The sequence below is a fragment of the Budorcas taxicolor genome, chromosome 11 (genome assembly GCF_023091745.1).
Source record: "Budorcas taxicolor isolate Tak-1 chromosome 11, Takin1.1, whole genome shotgun sequence".
NCBI lineage: Eukaryota > Metazoa > Chordata > Mammalia > Artiodactyla > Bovidae > Budorcas > Budorcas taxicolor.
The window spans coordinates 32,101,529-32,120,915 of record NC_068920.1 but is presented as its reverse complement, the minus strand read 5'-3'; the positions used below and the strand labels follow the sequence as shown (position 1 = coordinate 32,120,915).

At 45.2% G+C, this 19,387-nt stretch overlaps 1 protein-coding gene across 1 annotated transcript; it reads left to right on the top strand.

The window, feature by feature from the left end:
- Positions 1-1,043: 1,043 nt before the first annotated feature.
- LOC128055305 (BOLA class I histocompatibility antigen, alpha chain BL3-7-like) lies at positions 1,044-14,692 on the top strand. The gene is made up of 6 exons (XM_052647802.1): positions 1,044-1,197; positions 4,159-4,455; positions 6,408-6,683; positions 7,486-7,761; positions 7,878-7,973; positions 11,912-14,692. The coding sequence occupies exons 1-6, from the start codon at positions 1,137-1,139 to the stop codon at positions 11,956-11,958; spliced, it is 1,053 nt and encodes a 350-aa protein (XP_052503762.1). The 5' UTR covers positions 1,044-1,136; the 3' UTR covers positions 11,959-14,692.
- Positions 14,693-19,387: the final 4,695 nt, after the last annotated feature.

Genomic DNA, 19,387 nt, shown 5'->3' with positions numbered 1-19,387 from the left:
GCTCTACCATCCTGCCTCAACCCCACTGTGGGGGTTTGAACCTTCTCCCCTTAAACTGCCAAGCCATGGAAAAGGGCTTGCTGCTGCTAAGTTGTTTCAGTCGTGTCCGACTCTGTGCAACCCCATGGACTGTAGCCCACCAGGCTGCTCGGCCCATGAGATTTTCCAGGCAAGAGTACTGGAGTGGGGTGCCATCCCCTACTCTGAGGCAACTCTGACTCAGTGGTGGACTCATTTCCTCCAGAGCAGGGGAAGGAACCGCCCCTCCCAAATTCCTCATAGTAGTTTCTGGCTTACACAGTAATCCTGCTGGATTTATTTTAATTGGACATTTTATTTTCCCTCCAGTGTTTCAGATGAAATTAACCTATAACATTCATTAACGGTGGAGGACATGATGATCTGATATATGTTTGTACTGGTAAAGGACTGCCAGTGTGGCTGACAGGACATTTTAAATGAGTGGCAGTTCACACCATTAATCACCCCAAGTGAGAACCTTATTTTTGTGTCTTTATTGTCTATTTTCTCCCTAAACATGTAATTGTTTTTTTCTTGCCCCGCGGTCCTCAGCAGGGAAAGCGCCTAGTCCAAACCCCTGGACCGCCAGGGAATTCCTTACTGCTCCGTGTTTTTTTTTGACATGGCTACCAGTTCAGCTTTAATTAGTTGTTTACCACGTTTCCCCCCTTAACATATCTATGGCTACATTCTCCCAAGCTGCTAGTCACTTCTCCATAGTTTTCCAAATACAGATTAACCTTATTTGCATTTGGATGAGGAAGAAACCAAGGCTCCGAAGCGGAGAGGCTCGCCTAGGATCTGAAGTCCGAGTGGGTGGGTGCCGTCTAGACCTGTCCTGGGCCACTGGCTGACCTGCTGTGGCATCGGCTATGCGGGAAGCCACATGCTGGGGTTTCGTTTTCTCCAAATTCAGCTTCAGTCGTCCTTCCCCAGATGGTTTCCTGACGAGCTTATCGCTGAGTGGCTGGTGCTCTGCAGTAGTTTCAAGCCGTTTCGGTTCCTGTAAGGCGCCGCCCACATGCAGTCCGGAGCTGGAGTGAAGACGGTGGTCTCCGAGCTGTGTGCCACAGCCGTGCCCCGAAGTCTTGGGGCCAATCGGAACAGCTACGGCCATGCTGTGGGGCTCTGTCCTCTTGAATTTCTTCCTAGCTTACCTGCCAGAGACACAAACCCGTGAGTTGGGAGCGAGGGGTGGAGGGCTGGGAGAGTAGGAGAAGCCGAAACCGGCCGAGAGTGGAATTTTTCAGGGAACTGGAAGCTCCGTGGTGACTTTCCAAAACCTTGGTGCCGGCCGTCACTGGCTAATTTGTGCGGGCTCTGTCAATGCGGGCAGCTAGTGTAAACAAGAGGAGAAGGAAATGTCACCCTACTCCAGTATTGTTGCCTGGAGAATCCCGTGGATGGAGGAGCCTGGTGGGCTGCCATCTTTGGGGTCGCACCGAGTCGAACACGACTGAAGCGACTTAGCAGCAGCAGCAGTGTAAACAGGAAAGAAGTTGGCAGATCTTTGAACCAGGTCAGAAGTCATAATTCTGTACTCTTGCTCAGAATAGACGTTCCTGGTTTCCCACTCCAGTATTCTTGCCTGGAGAATCCCCTAGGATTTTGGCGGGCTACAGTCTATGCGGGGTCGCAAAGAGTCGGACACGACTGAGGGGCTGAACTGAACAGTCTATGCGGTCGTTCAGGAGGGAGCGACTAACACTTTCATTTTTAAAGTATTTGGAAGGGCAAAGGCACAGCCAGAAGCAAAAATTTGGGATGGATGGTATCCAAGGTTTTAGATCATCTTTCTTTACAATTTAGAGTGTGTTTATTTATTTACAAAGTATGTACATATTCCATTATACCAATAGATTATGTAGAGTATACGAATTTACAGAAACAAATCCAAAAAGATGAGACAAAATATTTTAAATAACTTTAAAAAAATTGAGCACAAGCTTGATTAATGACAACTGAAAGAAAAAACGTAGCACACACGTTCATCTTTTATTCAAAGGGCTTCACTGAAGTATTTGTTTAAATATGGCTCATCAGGAAAACCCCATAGGGACAGGATGCAAAACTCTCACCACCCACTAAGCTACAATTTTTGTATTTTCCTACATGCAGATTGTTTGCAAAACCATTGTTCCCAGCCACAGGTCTCCTAGCACAGTTTCTCAGCAGCTATTGTTGCACTCCAGACTCTAGAAGTGTATGGAGAAAGCCAGAAGGAAAGCCAGACTCATGATTTAATTACTGGGTAAAATGTTTCCAGACCAACAAGTAACGACTCATGGAAAATGAAACAAATTCTTGACATATCAGAATTTATGTGAATTGACATATCTGAAACATATCTGGCAGGGTGAATTTTTTTAAGTCTTACCTATTTATGAGCAAGAGAGAAGGAGAAATGGGTTCTAAATAAAGCTTTGCTACTAAGCTTCAGTTTTCTCACCTCTAACATGGAATTTAAGCAGCTACTTCATACAGTCATTAAAAGAATTAAAGAAATAACAGCAAACCACAGAGGAAATGCTCCAACACAATGATAATTTTTAGGAATCAGTTTCTGTGCAGGGGTAAGTGGTATGGTGAGTGCTTTAATAGGAGTACAGTGTAAACATTTCCATATTTATACATTTCCTATCTGCCTAAATGGAATGTCACCCAGCTATGGCTGCTTGGCTGAGCCGTATAATAAAGGGGAGTTTGTGCTCAGTGTCTTCCTTTTGCTCTTGTTTTTGTTGTTTTCCCTCTCCACAATCACTCCCTGGAGTTCAGTGTCTCCGAACATCTAACCTTGCTCCCTGCATAGCCCCTGTTAGGTGCAGAATCACAGTAGGGATCAGCAGAGAGCAGACAAGGACTTGCATGTCCACTGGGTCCTGAGGAATGACCTCTGAACTCAGTAGGTGTTTCTCAATGGAGTCTAGATCTGAGTGGGGTCAGTTCACAGTGAGAGGGACTTTATTCATCAGAGCAGGAGCCCATGTCAAGGGGTAGAAGTGCAGAGGTTCTTCTGAAAAAAGAACAATGCTGTTAAAAACAGAAATGCTATGAATAAATAATTTACAGAAAAATGAATTCAACTGGCAGATAAACATGGAATTATGTTCCATATAACTTCATAAATTAATGTATAAACTAAAATGTATGTATTTTAGCTGCCATTTATAGCAGTGTGACTAGACCTAGAAAATATATTTAGTGAAATGTCAGACAAAAATACTATTTGAGATTACTTATATATGGAATTGAAAAATAATACAAATGAATGTACCTATAAAACAGAAACAGACTCACAGACACAGAAATCAAATTTGAGATTACAAAGAGGAGAGAACAGAGGAGGGACAAATTAGGGATATGGGATTAGTAGATACTAAGGAAAGTAGATAAGCAACAAGGATTTGTTGTATAGCACAGGAAATTACACGTACTATCTTTAATCTGTTATGGAATATAATCTTTCAGAATACTGAATCACTATGCTGTACACCTGAAACCGACACCATGTTGTAAAGCAACTGTACTTCAACTTTTAAAAATTTGCACTTTGCTCTCATCGCCCCCACTCTGGGGCCACGGAAAAATTGTCTTCCATGAAACTGGTTCCGAAAAGCTTCAGGACTACTGCCCTAGCTGGTAATGTGGGTAGGCCTTATCTGATCAGTTGAAGGCCTTAATCCACTCCTGAGGAAGAGTGAATTCTACTTTCAGACTGCCTTTGGACATAAGCTGCAATATCGTGTCTTCCTTAGGTATCCAACATGCAGCTCTGCCCTGCAGATTTGAGCTTGCCAGCCCTGTAAAATTACATGAGCTAATTCCTTACAGTAAATCAATCTTACCCTGTATATATGTAAATATATTATTGTTGGGGTACATACATATAAATATTTGTATAGTGCATACATACATATTTATATGTGTATACATATGTGTGTACATTTATTTATTCAAATTCTCCCAGTGCATATTCTGTGTGGAATTTCAATTCACTTATGCAGAGGGTTGTAATTGTCTTTTCATTGTTTTATCTTGTGCGCCATGTCTCCTATTATACACATGCTCATTCCCTAGATCGTCACGCAGTAAATTCTGGAGCTCGCTCTGACCCACTGTCGCTTGTTCTCACCTCAGGATCACACTCTCTGCGGTATTTCTACTCAGTTGTGTCTGAACCGGGTCCAGGAGTCCCTTCGTTTATGGCTTCTGGCTTTGTGGACAACCAGCCCTTCATTCGCTATGACAGTGAAGAGATGAAGGCAAAGTCTTGCGTTCATTGGTTGAGGGAGGAGCCAAGTTACTTTGATGATGAGACCAAGATCTTCACAAGTCGGATGAAGATTTTCCACTTAAATCTGAGGAATGTGCAGCAGTATTACAACCAAACCAAGGAGGATGGTCTGAACAGAGCACTGGCACAAAAGCAAACAAGTAGGTGCCTCGGAGAAAGCAGAGGGAAGTGGTGCTTGTCACTTCATACCAATCCCCAGGGGTGAAAGGCTCTCAACAAGTGTTCCCATAGCGTCAGGCTGGGGCAGAAGAATGTGTACAAGTTATCACTTGAGAATGAAAGCTGAGCTGGTCTGGTCACAATGGTGTAGGGTCTGTGTGACAAGAATTAATAATTAATAGATTAATTAAGCAGTTTATTGGGTTGTGGATATATGCTGAACATCTTTTGAGTGCTAGAAATGGGGATCCAGAAATGTATAAACTGATGTTTGTCTTCAAAGAGCGTATAATTCATATGGGAAGGTACTCACACTTCTGTGAAAAGTTTATTGACCCTTCACTGCATACCCAGAGATGTCAAAGACAGGAACCTCCTTGAATGCCATAGTTTACTGAGATTCATAGATGAGATACCGCAGTGGTCAGAGCTTCATGAATGAAACGGAAGTTTATATAGAACCTGGTGGATGTGTATTACTTAGGTCTATGAAGAACATAAAAGATGTTCCAAGCAGTAGGAAATTAGAGTGGAGCAAGGCATGGGGTAGGATTTGTCTTAGTGAGCTCAAGGGGTGTATTGAAATTTAATCATTTCTAGTTAATGGCTCTTGAGAGTTTAGGTCTGTTGAAACAAGTTTGAAAAGGGCCTTGAAGCCCAATCAAGGCATAAGCCAGTGAGAAGTATAATTCAAGCTGAATACTGAGGCTGCTCCGCTTTTACCAGTTGATCCTTCTAGGAACATGAATTCAACAAAGGTTTATCTGATGGTTACTTTACAGGCGCTGATGTAGACCCTGCCTTTCAAAGGCTCACAGTATAAGAAGAGAGTGATGGTACACAATAAAGTTAGAGTATGCAAGTGTTAGACTAGGAACTTCAGCTGGAAATCTGTAGACACCCAGAAGCGCGTGTGGTGAATCCAGGCTGCAGTGATCTCAGATTTGTTCACATTTGACTTAGAAATTCATTTGGGAAATTTTTCAGCAGTTTGGGCTTGTTGATGCTATTTGCTTTTTCTGCTGTCTCGTGTTGTCCTTTAGTTGCTAAGTTGGGTTGCAAACGAGCTTAGTGACTAAACAGTAAGTGACCTGACTTAGTGATTAAACAACAGTATGCATATTAGTCCGCTTGGCCTACCATGACAAAATACCACAGACTGCATGATTTAAGCACCAGAAATGTATCTTCTGACTGTTCTAGAGACTGGAAGGTCCAAGGTCAAGATTCAGCAGGGTTCTCTGTGGTGAGGGCTCACTTCCTGGCTTGCAGTCGGCCACATTCTCGCTTTCCTTGGTGTGTGCCCATGGAGTGAGGGAGAGAGCTCCTTAACCCCTCTTGTCCCTGTTGGATTAGGGCGCCACTCTCATGACTTCATTTAAACTTAATTACTTCCTAGAATCTCTGAATACAGTTACATCAAGGGTTAGGGGTTCAATACAGTGAATATTGGAGGGATAAAATTTGGTCCATAGCGCTCAAGGAAAACTACTCAGTACATTGTGCCCTCCTGTGTTAATGCTGTGTAGTGTGGTCCTGTTTTCAGGAACTTGAGCTTAGACTCTGAGGCTGTTAGCCTAGAAGAGACCTGTTAGGTCATAATCTAGCCCTCCATTTATACAAGATAAATGTAGAATGAATAACTTGCCCAGATCACGCAGTTCATGGCAGAGTTCAAATCTGTAACTCCCAATCCATGGCCTTTCAATACCTCCTGGAACCAACCATAGACCATTCCTCAGAGCAGAACTGACTGTAATGAAAAGAGATCGTTATTAGGGCAAAACTAGTTTGTCTATGGAATTTGAATGTCCTCTAAGGAGAAGATAAGAGATGGGAAGGTATGGGGGGGCTGGAACCACGGGTGGGAGGCCTTGGGGGCAGACTGTGCCTAACTGACACTGACTGGCACCACTGTCCTGGGGCTGGGCAGGTCCCCACACCCTCCAGTTCACCTACGGCTGTGAGCTCCTGGAGGATGGCAGGACCACGTGGCACTGGCGGTATGGCTATGATGGTGAGGACTACCTGAGCTTGCATATGGACCCTCTGCAATACACAGCAGCCACATTCATTGCTCAATACACCAAACAAAAATGGGAGGCCGCTGGGAACTTCATAGAGAGAGACAAGAACTACTTGGAGAAGGAGTGCATCCTGTGGTTGTGGAGATACTTGACGTTTGGAGGGGAGAGCTTGAACCGCACCGGTAATGGCTTCCCACAGCCCACCCTTTCAGCCCTTCCCCCATCCCCAGCTTGGGCCATTTTCTCTGCAGAGTGTGGGTGAGGGTGTCTCCTCCAGAACTGACTCAGCACAGGGGTGTTGATATTTAACGTGGGATGGCTGGGGCCAATGTGCTGATGATGACTTCCCTACAAGCCATAGATGGGGAGTGAGGGGACTTCCTATCTTGAGTCTCTGGGGCAGTGCCATCTGATCCACCCATTCTTTATTTTTTTAAATTTTATTTTGCTGAAGTATAGTTGATCCACAGTGTTGGTTTTTTGTTTTTGACCATACCTCATGGTATGTGGAATCTTACTTCCCTGACCAGGAATTGAACGCAAACCCCCTGCAGTGGAAGCATGGAGTCTTAACCACTGGACCACCAGGGAGGTTCCCTGAGCCACTCATTCTTACTAGTGCCAGGGAAACTACTCTCAGGAGGACACAGAGCTGCTTCATAGAGTCTTGGAGATTTTTCATCCTTTTGGCACTTTCCCACTAGATACACACCTGTATCTAGAAAACATTGACCAAAGACATGATATGAGTCGAGAGCCTTTGAAGGGGCTCTTATTCTGGAGAAGAACATTAGACTGAGTTCCCACACCCTTGTCTTGAAGCTGGCTCAGCTTACTGTGGGTCCCTCTACCCTCAGATAGAGGAAGTTCCCTTTCTCCCACTGGTTGGCAGATGAGCCATCAGGAGTTGTGGTGGCTTGATCTTTGGAGCTGATGCTACTCAACAAACCCTTGCCTGAGCCCTCCCTGCTTTGTGTACCACAGAGCCTCCCAAAACACACATGACTCATCACCGCATCTCTGACCATGAGGTCACCCTGAGGTGCTGGGCCCTGGGCTTCTACCCTGAGGAGATCTCACTGACCTGGCAGCGCAATGGGGAGGACCAGACCCAGGACATGGAGCTTGTGGAGACCAGGCCTTCAGGAGACGGAACCTTCCAGAAGTGGGCGGCCCTGGTGGTACCTTCTGGAGAGGAGCAGAGATACACATGCCATGTGCAGCACGAGGGGCTTCAGGAGCCCCTCACCCTGAGATGGGGTAAGGAGGGGGATGGATGGTCAACCTTATTATCAGGTAATCAGGAGCCTTTAGGAAAACTTCAGCAAGGTTAGGATTCATGCCTGAGGTCAGGGCCCCTTTGATTTCTTCCACAGAACCTCCGAAGACCTCCGTCCGCATCATAGGCATCATTGTTGTCCTGGTTCTCCTCATGGTCACTGGAGCTGTGATCTGGATGAAGAAGCGCTCAGGTAGGGAAGGGAGGGAGGGATCTGAGTTTTCTTGTCTCACTGGGGGTTTCAAGCCCAGGTAGAAGTTTGCCTGTCTCGTTACTGGAAAGTAACCTCCACACACATGTGCTTGGTAAGTCTGGGGCTTTTTGCTTGCATTTATTCTTTATAAGGCATATGTGAAAATGGAGACCAGTATTAACGTGATGAATCTGGTGATGGGGACACTGAAGGTCAGGGAAGGTCACTGCAAGTACAGGTCTCGGCAGGTGGTTGGTTCAGGCCTGCACACCTACTTTCTTCATGCTGCAGAAGGCTTTGTGCCTTCTCATGCTCCTCTCAAGAACAATAAGCACCTTAATATTCCTTTTCAGTCAACTCAGCTGAGAAGAGGAAAAAACAAGTCAGAATTACAAGGCCTAACTCCTTAATCCCGGGTCCGCGCCTGCGGAATGAGGAGAGGGGGCTGCGGGCTGTGCCTCCATTTTGTCAGTAATGCCTAACGCAGCTCCCGACATGCCCCCACCCTCCTCCTTTGTGACGAGGTGGGGCTGGGCCATCTCCATCCTTGTCTTAACTGCATGTTACACTGAGTTGCAACTTCTTGTTGAAAATAGGAATCTGGATATGAATGCATTTTTTCTGTTCACTTGTTTATTTTTGGCCCTGAGTCTCTGTTGCTGTCGTGGGCTTTCTCTAGTTGTGGTGCACGGGCTTCTCATTACAGTGGCTTCTGGTCAGTAGTAGTGGGCACAGACTTAATTGCTCTATGGCACATGGCATCTTCCCGGGGCAGGGATCGAACCCGTGTCTCCTGCATCGGCAGGCGATTCTTAACCACTGAACCACCAGGGGAGTCCTGAATTTGCTTTTCCTGATTCTTGTCATGAGGTGGGGTTGGTGGGTTAATTAAAGGCTAGGAAGAGTCTTAAATTTTGCAAGAAATGAATGGAAGTGCTGAGAACATTTTAAAATCTGTGTGTTTGCTGTGCTGACTCTGTTGCAGGTGGGGCAGGAGAAGGCTGTGAGGAGCTGAGTGTTGACAGGGCCTGGGCCCAGTCAGAGCATCATTGGCTTTGATATGGTCGCTGCTGTTCTCATCTTCTCAACTCCTGTGTCCTTGTCTCTTCAGTAGAACCTTGTCTCACCAGGACCTGTGATCACAAGGACTGAGACATCAGCTGAACCTTGTCTTGTCTTCTGGACTGTGGGCAGTGAGGATCTTACGTGGCCAGGTCAACCAGGGCTCAGGACTGGTCCTCAGTCCTCATTTTTTAGGTGTTATTTTTTTTCTTCTTTATTTCTATAGAGAATTACTCTTCTTTTTGTTCTTGCATATGAATTCTAGTCTTAATTTCCTCTAGGTGTCCCCCATCTCTACAGGAGCAGGAGTAATTTTTGCCTGTCATTGACCCCACAAGGCCCAGGGGGCCCCTGCACACTATAGTTAGTGTGTGTGGTCTACAGAAATGACTCATCCAGCTCTTAACTCCCTTCCAAGGCTGTTTTCTGTGCTTTTAGCTCTAGAAGTGCTGGTGCTGGCTCAAATCCAGACTCATGGATTTATGAAGCTGAGTCTAATTTAGATTTGCAGTGGTTTGGGAAATAGGACCCATAGGTCAAGGACCATTGCTTTCTCGAGTGGGACATGAATTTGTGTGCTATGGTGTACAGGAGGGTTGCTGTGGGAGGAAGGAGCTGGGGGAGGGAGGGAGAGCAGCACCTGTGAGAAAAGCAAGGCAGCATTGACACCAGTCAGAGTAAACTTGTGCTGCAGCACGTGGCCTTTAGAACAGGGACTTCCCTGGGGACTCAGATGGTGTAGAGTCTGCCCACAATGCGGGAGACCCGGGTTTGATCCCTGGGTCACGAAGATCCCTTGGAGAAGGAAATGGCAACCCACTCCAGTATTCTTGCCTGGAAAATCCCATGGACAGAGGAGCCTGGTGGGCTACATTCCATGAGGTTGCGCAGAGCCCAACAGAATACAGAGGTGCTGTCCACTTATCAGTCAGTCACCCGATCTATGTGTCGTGTCAGATACATCACACATTATTTTTGCATCCAAGAAATTTCAGAAAAGCAACGTCAGGCAAAGTTATTGGCCTGTGGAGCTTGTTCTAGTGAGAAGGGGCAGAGTGTACATTATGAGCCTAGTAAGTAAGGGAGTGTTTCCCTTCGAGGTTGGTAAGTGCTCTAAGGAAGGTGACCCAGAGTATGAGTGTGTGGGGCCAGGGAAGGTGGCTGTGCTACTAGGGTGGTCAGTGGGCCTCATTGAGAAGGTGACTTCTGAGTGAAGATGTGAAGGACAGGAGGGAATGCCCACAAGGAGGTCTGGGAGAAGTTCTCTGCAGGCAGAGCGCTTCAGTGAAAATGCAGGAGGGCAGGAGAGCGCCTGTGTTCAAGGAAGAGTGAAGAGGAGGCAGGTGTGGCTGGTGGAGCGAAGAATTCAGATGAGGTCTCATGTGCGCGCAGATCATGTGGCTTTGAGAATACTGGATTGACTCTTCTCTGAGGAAGACGTAGCGCTCCAAGACAGTTTTGGGAGAAGAGGGACCGGTGTGACTTCTTTTTAGAAGCATCAGTCTGGCTGCTGTGCTGAGGACAGAGCTAAGTGAAGGGTGAACGAGACAGCAGTGGAGACTGTAGTGTCCAGGTTGGAAATGTTGGTGCTTGTCTCACGTGTGGGCAGGGAAAAGTATTACAGAGTGACTAGAACTGATATATCTAAAGATGGACTTTACAGCATTTCCTAGTGGATTAAGTCTGAGTTGTGAGAAAGAGGACACCCAGACTTTCAGACTGTGCAAGTGGCTCAGTGGCAAAGAATCTGCCTGCCAATGCAGGAGACCCAAGAGTCATGGGTTCAATCCCTGGGTCTGGAAGATTCCCTCGAGAAGGAAATGGCAACCCACTCCAGTATTCTTGCCTGGGAAATCCCATGGATAGAGAAGCCTGGTGGGTTACAGTCCGTGGGGGTCCCAAAAGAGTTGGACACGACTTAGCAACTAAACAACAAAAAACGGGTATTCAGTTGAGGAAATGCTGGATTTGGATGCCTATTAGAAATTCAAGTTAGGTTATCAGTTGGGGCACATGTTTGGACTTTAGGAGAGATGTCTTGGGTGGAGAAATAGATTTTGGAAGTGACACCATATAAATGCTATTTATAACCTGCTGAGAGGGATTAGAGGAGGAAGGAACAAGGACTGAACCCTGGACCTCACAGCCCTATACAGTCTGATTGGATCACGCACCTGAGCAGACTGCACGATTCTGACACACGTCTAGACAGCACGGAGACCAGGTAGTCCCCGACTTACCTGTGCACGAGAATTCCCCGGACATCTCATTAAGTTCCAGTGGTTCAAAGTTGAATGTAAGAATCTGAACTTACAGCAAGGTTGGTGCTGATGCTGCTCATCTTCAGAGCACACATTTAGTAGCAAAAACATAGAGCAGGATTCCCACATGGCTGTTCAGCAGCCTCACCTGTAGGGCTTGTTGATAAGCAAGTCCTGGGCTCTGTTCTCAGCTTTCTGAAATGGTGGGTCTAGGGAGCGGCCCAAGTGTTTTGCAGCAGTACCTATAAGCAGTCTTAGGTCTTAACCAGGTTGAGGACGACTGACAAGGGTCAGTGATCAAAGCGCTCAGGTTGGGGAAGTGTCTTAAATCCACAATTAAAAGTTGTTTTTTTCCTGGGAAGAAAAAGGCAAGACATCTGCTGGGACATTTATGTTGTTTGCCCTACCCTGGGATATGTAGCCAGGTGGAAAACTGAGAAAGTGGTTATTAGCTCAGCATAAGAACGTCTCTGGATCCTTACTCTCCGAAACTATTCCCTGCATTGACTTCTCATTCACATCTTGGTGCAATCAGTGGAATCCAAGTTTTTCTAATTTAAACATGTATGTGTGTGTGTGTACATATGCTTACATACTTGGCTCTTTTTATTTCAGGGACTGAGTCAGCACATTCGGGAACAAAATTCTTGATGCTTTTCTAAACGTACATACAGGAACCACTGCTCTGCTGCTGGACACAGTTACCTTTGTTACAATGACACCCCTGATGCTGGACACTCAGCTGTGTGGCTAGAACTGCTGTCACTATTGCTCTTGGCAACTGAACGTCACTCCTGCCACTCACCACCTTTGCCAAATGGCGTGTGCACACACCCAGCAAATAAGTGTCATTATGTCCAGAGTCACAACTCAGCACGTGTCTTATGGCTAGAGTGCCTCATCTTTCCCAGCTGTATATTTGGGGAATTGAGTTTTCCTCTCTCATAGAAGGATGTAGTGTCTGTCTTTCAAGACACTTTCATGTTGCAGCTGATATCACAGAAATACAAAGGAGTATGAAAGACGACTATGAACGATTATACAGCAGACAAACTGGAGGAACTAGAAGAAGTGGGTATACACAACCTACCGAGACAAAATCATGAAGAAACAGAACAGCCGAACAGATCAAAAACAGGTAAGAAGACTGAATCAATAATCAAAAACTTCCCAGCGCATGGGAAAGCTGGACAGCTACATGTAAATCAGTGAAATTAGAGCATTCCCTCACAACATATGCAGAAATAAATTTAAAATGGTTTAAAGAACTAAATGCAATACTTGACACCATACGTCTCTTAGAAGAGACTGTAAGCAAAACATACTTGGACATAAATCATAGCAGTATTTTCTCAGATTAGTCTGTTCAGTTGTTCAGTTGTGTCCGACTCTTTGCGACCCCACGAACCACAGCACACTGAGCTTCCCTGTCCATCGCCACCTCCCGGAGTTTACCCAAACTCATGTCCATTGAGTAGGTGATGCCATCCAACCATCTCATCCTCTGTCATCCCCTTCTCCTCCTGCCCTCAATCTTTTGCAGCATCAGAGTCTTTTCAAATGAGTCAGCTCTTCGAATCAGGTGGCCAAAATATTGGAGTTTCAGCTTCAACATCAGTCCTTCCAATGAACACCTAGGATTGATCTCCTTTAGGATGGACTGGTTGGATCTCACTGGAGTCCAAAGGACTCTCAAGAGTCTTCTCCAACACCACGGTTCAAAAGCACCAATTCTTTGGCACTCAGCTTTCTCACATCCATACATGACCACTGGAAAAACCATAGCCTTGACTAGACAGACCTTTGTTGGCAAAGTAATGTCTCTGCTTTTAAATGTGCTGTCTAGGTTGATCATAACTTTCCTTCCAGGGAGTAAGTGTCTTTTAATTTCATGGCTGCAATCACCATCTGCAGTGATTTTGTGGGACCTAATCAAACTTAAAAGCTTTTGGATAGCAAAGGAAACCATCAATGAAATGAAAAATGTAGCCTGCAGAGTGGGAGAAAATATTTGCAAAGGATGTGATTGAGAAGAAGTTAATATACAAAATATACAAACAACTCATACAACTCAATATCTTAAAACAAATTCCCAACCAAAAAATAGGCAGAAGACATTTCTCCAAAGAAGACATACAGGCTTCCCTGGTTGTCCAGCAGTTAAGAATCTGCCTTGCAACATGGGGGCCGCCTGTTCGATCTGCGGTCCAAGATGATCCCAGATGCCACGGAACAAGTAAGCCAGCGTGCTGCAACTACTGAGCCCATGCAGCCTGGAGCCTGTGCTCCACAGCAAGAGGAGCCACTGCAATGAGGCGCCCAAGCACCGCGACTGGAGAGTAGCCCTCACTCTGCTGCTAGAGAAAGGCTTTGTGCAGCAACCCAGGAGAGCTCTGGGGTTCTCCAGGGGGAAATGGCGAACTTTTTTTTCTCTACATTCTTTAGTCTTAGTCACATAAAACGGCTTTTTCTTTAAGCCCTGAACTAATGATTACACAACAAACAACTCAGTTTAAACGCTGTGCTAAGTCGCTTCAGTCATGTCCGACTCTGTGCGACCCCATAGATAGCAGCCAACCAGGCTCCCCCATCCCCGGGATTCTCCAGGCAAGAACAGTGGAGTGGGTTGCCATTTCCTTCTCCAATGCATGAAAGTGAAAGGTGAAAGTGAAGTCTCTCAGTCATGTCCGACTCTTAGCAACCCCATGCCTTCTCCGTTAAACGCTGTACTAGGGATTATGTAACAACAGTGTATCCTGCTTGAGGACAGTTTCTCCTTCCTGAAAACCTTCTGACTAATCCTGATATCTTAGAATGTACATTATGGGAGGGGGTCTGGTAGGATCTTTCTATTATTAAGTTCTAATCCTGTTATCCTAAAATGTAAATTGTTGGAGTGGGTCTGGTAAAATTTTTACAAGCTTGAGACATTCTTTTGATTTATTGTAATAACTAATTTAAAAAGTATATAATTCCCTTGCTAACACTAGTGAGGGGGGCCACTCTGCCAGCCTTCTGATGTCTCTGTCAGAAGCTTTCTCTGCCCCTTTTCACTGTAACAAAACTTCTGCCACACAAGAGCCCCGAGTGGTCAAGCTTGGTCCCTGCTCCCGAAGTTGAATCTTTGGAGATCACAAATCCGACATCGTTCACCATAAGCTATCACAAGCACAAGGTTGAAAAATCTCAAATAATAAAAAGTGTATAGGGTGAAAAGTAAATGTTTCTCCCCTATCCATCTACAGTTTTTCCAGATTTTCTTCCTGGACCCAACCACTGTTGCTGGTTTCTATATGTTATAGACAGAGATTTCCCTTTTTAATCAGGGGTCATTTTACTATATGTTCTATCTGTACCTTTGTTTTTCAATTTAAAATATATTCTGAAAATATTCCATTTTTTTAACAGACAAATCTCATGTAGTTTAAGATAATAAAAATTATTCTTGATTTTTAAAAAATTACCAAGTGTAACAAAATTCATCCTTATTCCATAATAATAGTTTTATTGGGGAACAAAGTCACCCAGATTAAAAACTATCCATTCTCCAGCCTTCCTTGAATTTAACCATGTCTGTGTGACTAGATTATGATCCATATGATGACCCAGATACTAAGTTTCCCGTTTTGCCTCTAAAGGGCTCCACTCTGCTCCTCTCCTGCTCTCCCTCGTTGCTTATGGACCCTGAACATGCTCTTAGGTATCTTGTGCATAGTTTCTCAGTCATGTTTGACTCTTTATGACCCCATGGACTGTAGTCTGCTAGGTTCCCCTGTCCATGGGGATTCTCCAGGCAAGAATATTGGAGTGGGTTGCCATGCCCTCTTCCAGGGGATCTTTCCAACCCAGTGATCAAACCTAGGTCTACCGCATTGCAGGCGGATTCTTACTGTCTGAGCCACCAGATGACCAAGACCAGATGGAACTGGAGGGCAGGTTGTTTGGCCCAAGAGTGACTTGATTGACTGCTGAATGGTTTCAGTTGACTGTGGCATGAAAGTGAGGGTCTTTGGTACCTTCCTTGTGTGGATAAAACCGTAGTTGGCAGAATTCGAACCTGTGCGGGGAAACCCCGATGGATGGTTCAGTCCAGAGCCTTAACCACTTGGCCACGACTACCTTCAGGTGCCTTGGGTCATCCCAATAAGGGCACCACCTCAGGAAAAGCAGAGAAGGAAGGTAGGTCATAGGAACCCTGGATGCCTGGATACCTTCGTGGTACAGAACCCCTCAGGCTGTCCTGGAACTGCCTGCCTCACTATCATGGGAGTCTCTTCCATCCTGTTTAGATCACTATTCTTTGGGTTTCTGCTACACACACTGAATTAATGCTTGTTGAGAGAATAGGACTTCCAAGGAGTGTGTGGCCGTGGTGATCTGTTCTGAGCAGAGATCCAGTTGCCGTGTCACCACTGTGGGCTCCTGGGCGGGATATTATTCTAAATTAGAGTAAGGGGAGCTGGGTCCCAGGTGCAGCACAGGGAGATCGGAGACTTACCCTCCTGATCTTTCCGGCCCTGGGACTCACCAGGTGCTAGGTTTGGAAGTCTTTGTTTCTACACTTCCTGTTTTCACTACAGATCAGATTCCTTGTTTGTTTTATGATTTGTTTTGGAGGCGGCAAATTGTGCTCAGAGATCGAGACTGTCTTTGCCGATAGTTCATTTAACAGAGGTTCACTGTGAAAATCATAATAATTTCAAAAGCCAATAGCATACAGGATGATGTCTTTTAATAAGCTAATAAAGAAATAACATACTCCAAACAAATGATTAACTACACTGTTGTTCTAGGCAAGGAAATATGACAGAGATAATGTCCAAATATACCATGAGGCACATCTTTTATAGCAGTTTGGTTTCTCGGGAGAGAAGGTTTTGCTAGAGCGTGTGGCTAGGGAGCGCTGGCCCCTGCGTTGGCAGGCGGGGGAGGATGCTCAGAGGGTTATCTCTCCAGGGACACTGCATGGCTCGTGTCTCTGCCAATAACGAGGGCCTAGTGGAGCAGTAACAGTCATCCCTTTCCTTCCTGAGACTGCTGCATGGTTGGATATCACAGCCGACCAAAGGGGTGCCTTGGCCAAAGCAGGAGCAAGTGTCTCAATAACTTCAGAAAGCTAGATCTACAAAGGATGGTTTTGCCCTGACGGAAACTCTCAGATAGTCCTCCCTGTCTCTTGGTTTTTTATATCCCAGCCGTCCTTTTGTCATAGTTGTTCCTGCACACGTTCTTATCAGTAAGTCCCCAGCAAGCCTCCGAGGAACTGGGCTGCTGAGTGCTTGTCAGTCAACAGCAGAGGACACGATGACATCCTTCACAATTTACTTCATTCTTATATCAAAACAATGGTACTTCAAAGAAAAAAATATTTTTGCTCTTAGCCATAAACAAGTGGATTAAAACGACTCCACTTAAGGTAGAAGATCTGAACAAGGGGATCTGAAGTAATTTCAAACCAATATACAACAGTCCTTGCTGTTGTTTAGTCACGGTTAGTGGTCTCTCCCTCCTCCTCCTGCAGTCTGATGGCAGGGACTGTGAAGGATGAGATCCAGAGGAGGAACTCCTTAGATGGAAAAGGAATGCAGGGTCACTTGACAATGGTTTTCACTCGGAATTTCCACTTTCCCAGCCTGGCTTGGACAACTGAACTCCAGACAACTGATCCCAGTTCCCTCATTTCCTGTCCCTGGTCATCCCCCAGTAAATATTCCATCACCCACTTCTTGAATTCTATTTGCTACCAGTAAGTCACTATCTACAGCTTATTCTCTAAAGGTAAAAGTTACACATGGGCATGGATGCCAGAAGATGAAGATGTAGGGGAGGATCTTAGAGTCTGTCTGTTTACCACCCAGTAATTTTGTGATGAAAAGAGTCAAATGTTGTTCACTAGAAACTAAACGTAAAGAAAAGAAAGCCAACTTTGTTAATAGTTAATGTTCTCTCATTTTTCTCACGGACCAAAGAATTCTCAAGGGTCTTTTTATTTAATAGTAACATGGTTCAATAATCAGTATGACCTTAAATAACTTAGGAAGTATTATTATGTACTAAGGGATGCACATGACCCAGACCTGACCAATCAGGGTGTAACCACATTATACCACATCTGCCTAGCAACAGGGATTGGTCCAGGGGTAACTGTCTCTGGTCCTTTATGTATGGGCACGGTGAGAAGGAGGTTTATCTTTCTGCTTAAGTTGTTTAAGCGGGGCAATGTGAAGCAGGTTAGAGATGACCTTGGGTACTTTCCCTAAGAACAGAGAGAGAGATCTGACAACAAATTTGAGTCCCTGGATCCAGTCACGTCTCAAGTCAGCCCCATCCTTGCCCTCTCAGGTAAATCAACATATTTAATCTCTTCTGCTAGAACTGTTAACTTGTGACTGAAAGAGTCCCGGTATTATTCACAATAATGTGAATATTGATATTATTGTGGATGTGAGGGCAATCGGGTTTCGACATCTTCACCTCATTTATCACCAGGGTTGATTGAACTGATCTGGCTGGTTAGGCGGGAGTCCCCTTCCCCCCTCACTGCTCCACATGTGTCCCTCTCGAAGCTGTGTGCATGGCCAAACAGGATGACCATCCCTGATAGAAGTGGGCCGGTCTTTGGTCAAGGGTATTACGAGTAGCTGCATTCCCCTGCTAGAACCTCCAAACAAGCAAATATTGTTATTTTTAATGGGGGCCCAGTAGAATTTAATGTTCTCTCCATCACTCAGCTCCAATGACTAGAAGTATAACCTCTATACTTACATTACTATGTGAGCCCTTGGATAATAGTTCTGAGCGATGCTGTGGGAAGCAAGGGCAAAATCCTACCTGGAATACAAGTCAGCCCAGATCAAGATCAATCTGTGATATTTCCAGGATGGTAGAGTAATGGTATAATCAATTGCAGGATTTCTCTGGTGGTCCCATGGTTAAGAGCTCACCTGCCAATGCAGAGGACATGGGTTCCATCTCTGGTCCAGGAAGATCCCACATGCCCGGAGCAGCTAAGCCTATGTGCCAAAACTGCTGAGCCTGCGTCCCCTAGACCCGGTGCTCTGAAACAAGAGAAACCCACACAATGAGAAGCCCGCGCACCACAAATGGAGAGTAAGCCCCACTTGGCGCAACTAGAGAAAAGCCCAGCGGTGCAGTCAAAAGTAAATTAATTTAAAAACTCACATTGGGCGCATCTGCTGCAATAAAGCTAATTCGAGTTAAGTTCTTAGCAGTCCACTGTCATCTACCACGATTCATCCAATTTTTGCTAGAACCAGACTGGCAAATTCACTGCTATGTTTGGACCATGCTCCACCCCACATCCCTTATGTATTCAAGGGAGGTATTAAGCTCTTTCATTACCCTTGAGATATAAAATTGTTTTAATTTTCTATCCTGGCTAAGGTTCAAAGGCTATTTCATGGGCTTCCCCTTGGCCTATATTATTACCAAGCTTTTATTGCACAGGTCAAACAAATGTGAGGTTCCAGCAGTTGTTAAACATGGCCATTCCAGTGACACATTTGGAAACTGGGGAAATAATCACAGGGGGGATGTGTGGACACAGAGAATCCACTGAGACATGGGTGGACCTGAGACAGGCCACAAACTATTTCCTGGTCCTCACATGCCTCTCTTTTAATGGGAGTCCATGACGGTGCTTTGGTTCCCTAAGAATCAGTGTCAAATTGGACTCTGTGTGTAATAAGCCTAGCAAAGATCTGGGCATTTTCTTTCTTCAGTGTATTGTGGTCACTGATTCCTTTAGTGAAGGACTTGGGGAGTTACTAATGTATCACACCTGCTGTAGTGTTATAGAAACTACAGGGGCCTTTAATTAATGGATTCTGGGTCTGAGATCTGGCTCAGATCTGGAAACTGGTCAGGGAATCATAACTTTCTAGTGAGGTCGTTTATCTCTGCCTTCAGCTTATTTATCATTCTTCTACTGGTTCAAATATTAGGCAACACTCTTGTAAGCTGCCCTTCTATCTTGCCCCAAGGAGTATAATGGTCTGTCACCCATTTCCAAAATTCCTCACAGTCAGAATTTTTCTGGTCTCAATTCTGACAATGATGGCTGTTTTGACA

Excerpts from the sequence above, each read along its gene's own strand:
- LOC128055305 (XM_052647802.1), top strand. The coding sequence starts at position 1,137 with ATGCTGTGGGGCTCTGTCCTCTTGAATTTCTTCCTAGCTTACCTGCCA. Across the intron at positions 6,684-7,485 it reads GGAGAGCTTGAACCGCACCG|AGCCTCCCAAAACACACATG; the intron begins GTAATGGCTTCC and ends TGTGTACCACAG. Across the intron at positions 7,762-7,877 it reads GCCCCTCACCCTGAGATGGG|AACCTCCGAAGACCTCCGTC; the intron begins GTAAGGAGGGGG and ends TTTCTTCCACAG.